This window comes from Egretta garzetta, unplaced genomic scaffold (genome assembly GCF_000687185.1).
Source record: "Egretta garzetta isolate BGI_Z169 unplaced genomic scaffold, ASM68718v1 scaffold179, whole genome shotgun sequence".
Taxonomy (NCBI): Eukaryota; Metazoa; Chordata; class Aves; order Pelecaniformes; family Ardeidae; genus Egretta; species Egretta garzetta.
The window spans coordinates 778,026-778,786 of NW_009270001.1; the positions used below are offsets into that span (position 1 = coordinate 778,026).

The 761-nt window shown below is 50.7% G+C and overlaps 1 protein-coding gene across 1 annotated transcript in view; it reads right to left on the bottom strand.

Moving 5' to 3' along the window:
• The window catches only part of LIPG (lipase G, endothelial type), a 10,637-nt gene extending 10,020 nt beyond the window's left edge, over window positions 1-617 (bottom strand). Inside the window, exon 1 of the mRNA XM_009647709.2 lies at window positions 554-617. Within this exon, the coding sequence (XP_009646004.1) occupies window positions 554-617 (64 nt within the window). The remainder of the gene's footprint in view (window positions 1-553) is intronic.
• Between the last annotated feature and the right edge of the window lie 144 nt (window positions 618-761).

Consider the following 761-nt stretch of genomic DNA (forward strand, 5'->3'; position numbering starts at 1 on the left):
CCACTCGGGATGCTCTGCACCTCATCACCCGGCTCGCCGCCCACCGGCGTCTGCAACCACGTGGGTGAGACCACAAATAGTTCTAAACCTTTTATTCCTATTTTTTTTTTCTTTTTTATTCCCTATATTTTTACCAGTTGCTGATCCATAAGAAAGGATTTTGGTTTATTCTGCTGCTGCTGTCTCGCCGCACGTGGCGTAAGGAGAAGAGGTGATGCTCAGCGACACGTGGCTTTCCCGGTCTTTTTTAATTCCCCTTCCTCAGCCCCGTGGCTCCTTCCCTTTCCCTCGGAGCTCGCAGCAGAAAGCAAGGAGGCAGCGGGGGCCGTGGCGTATGAAAACGGCAGGGGAGAGAAAAAGGTGCAGGTAAACGACAGGCAGAGATGAGGAGGAAAAGATGGGAGGCCTAAAACCAGTCCACAGCAAGGGAAATAATGGGAAATCGGGTACGGGCATTGCAGTAGCCCTCACTAATGGATGCTGATGGAGAGAATTAATCCGATTTTCCAGCAGCGCTTTCCTGGAGAGCTGAGTTCATACCCTGCACCCCTACAAGCCTCGCTCAACCCAGCTGTCTCCAGGCTCCATGTGGCTTGGCAGTTGGGCTGGATGATCATTGCGGGTCCCTTCCAACAGAAATCTCCTCCTCTTCTCTCTTCTCTTCTCTCTTCTCTTCTCTTCTCTTCTCTTCTCTTCTCTTCTCTTCTCTTCTCTTCTCTTCTCTTCTCTTCTCTTCTCTTCTCTTCTCTTCTCTTCTCTTC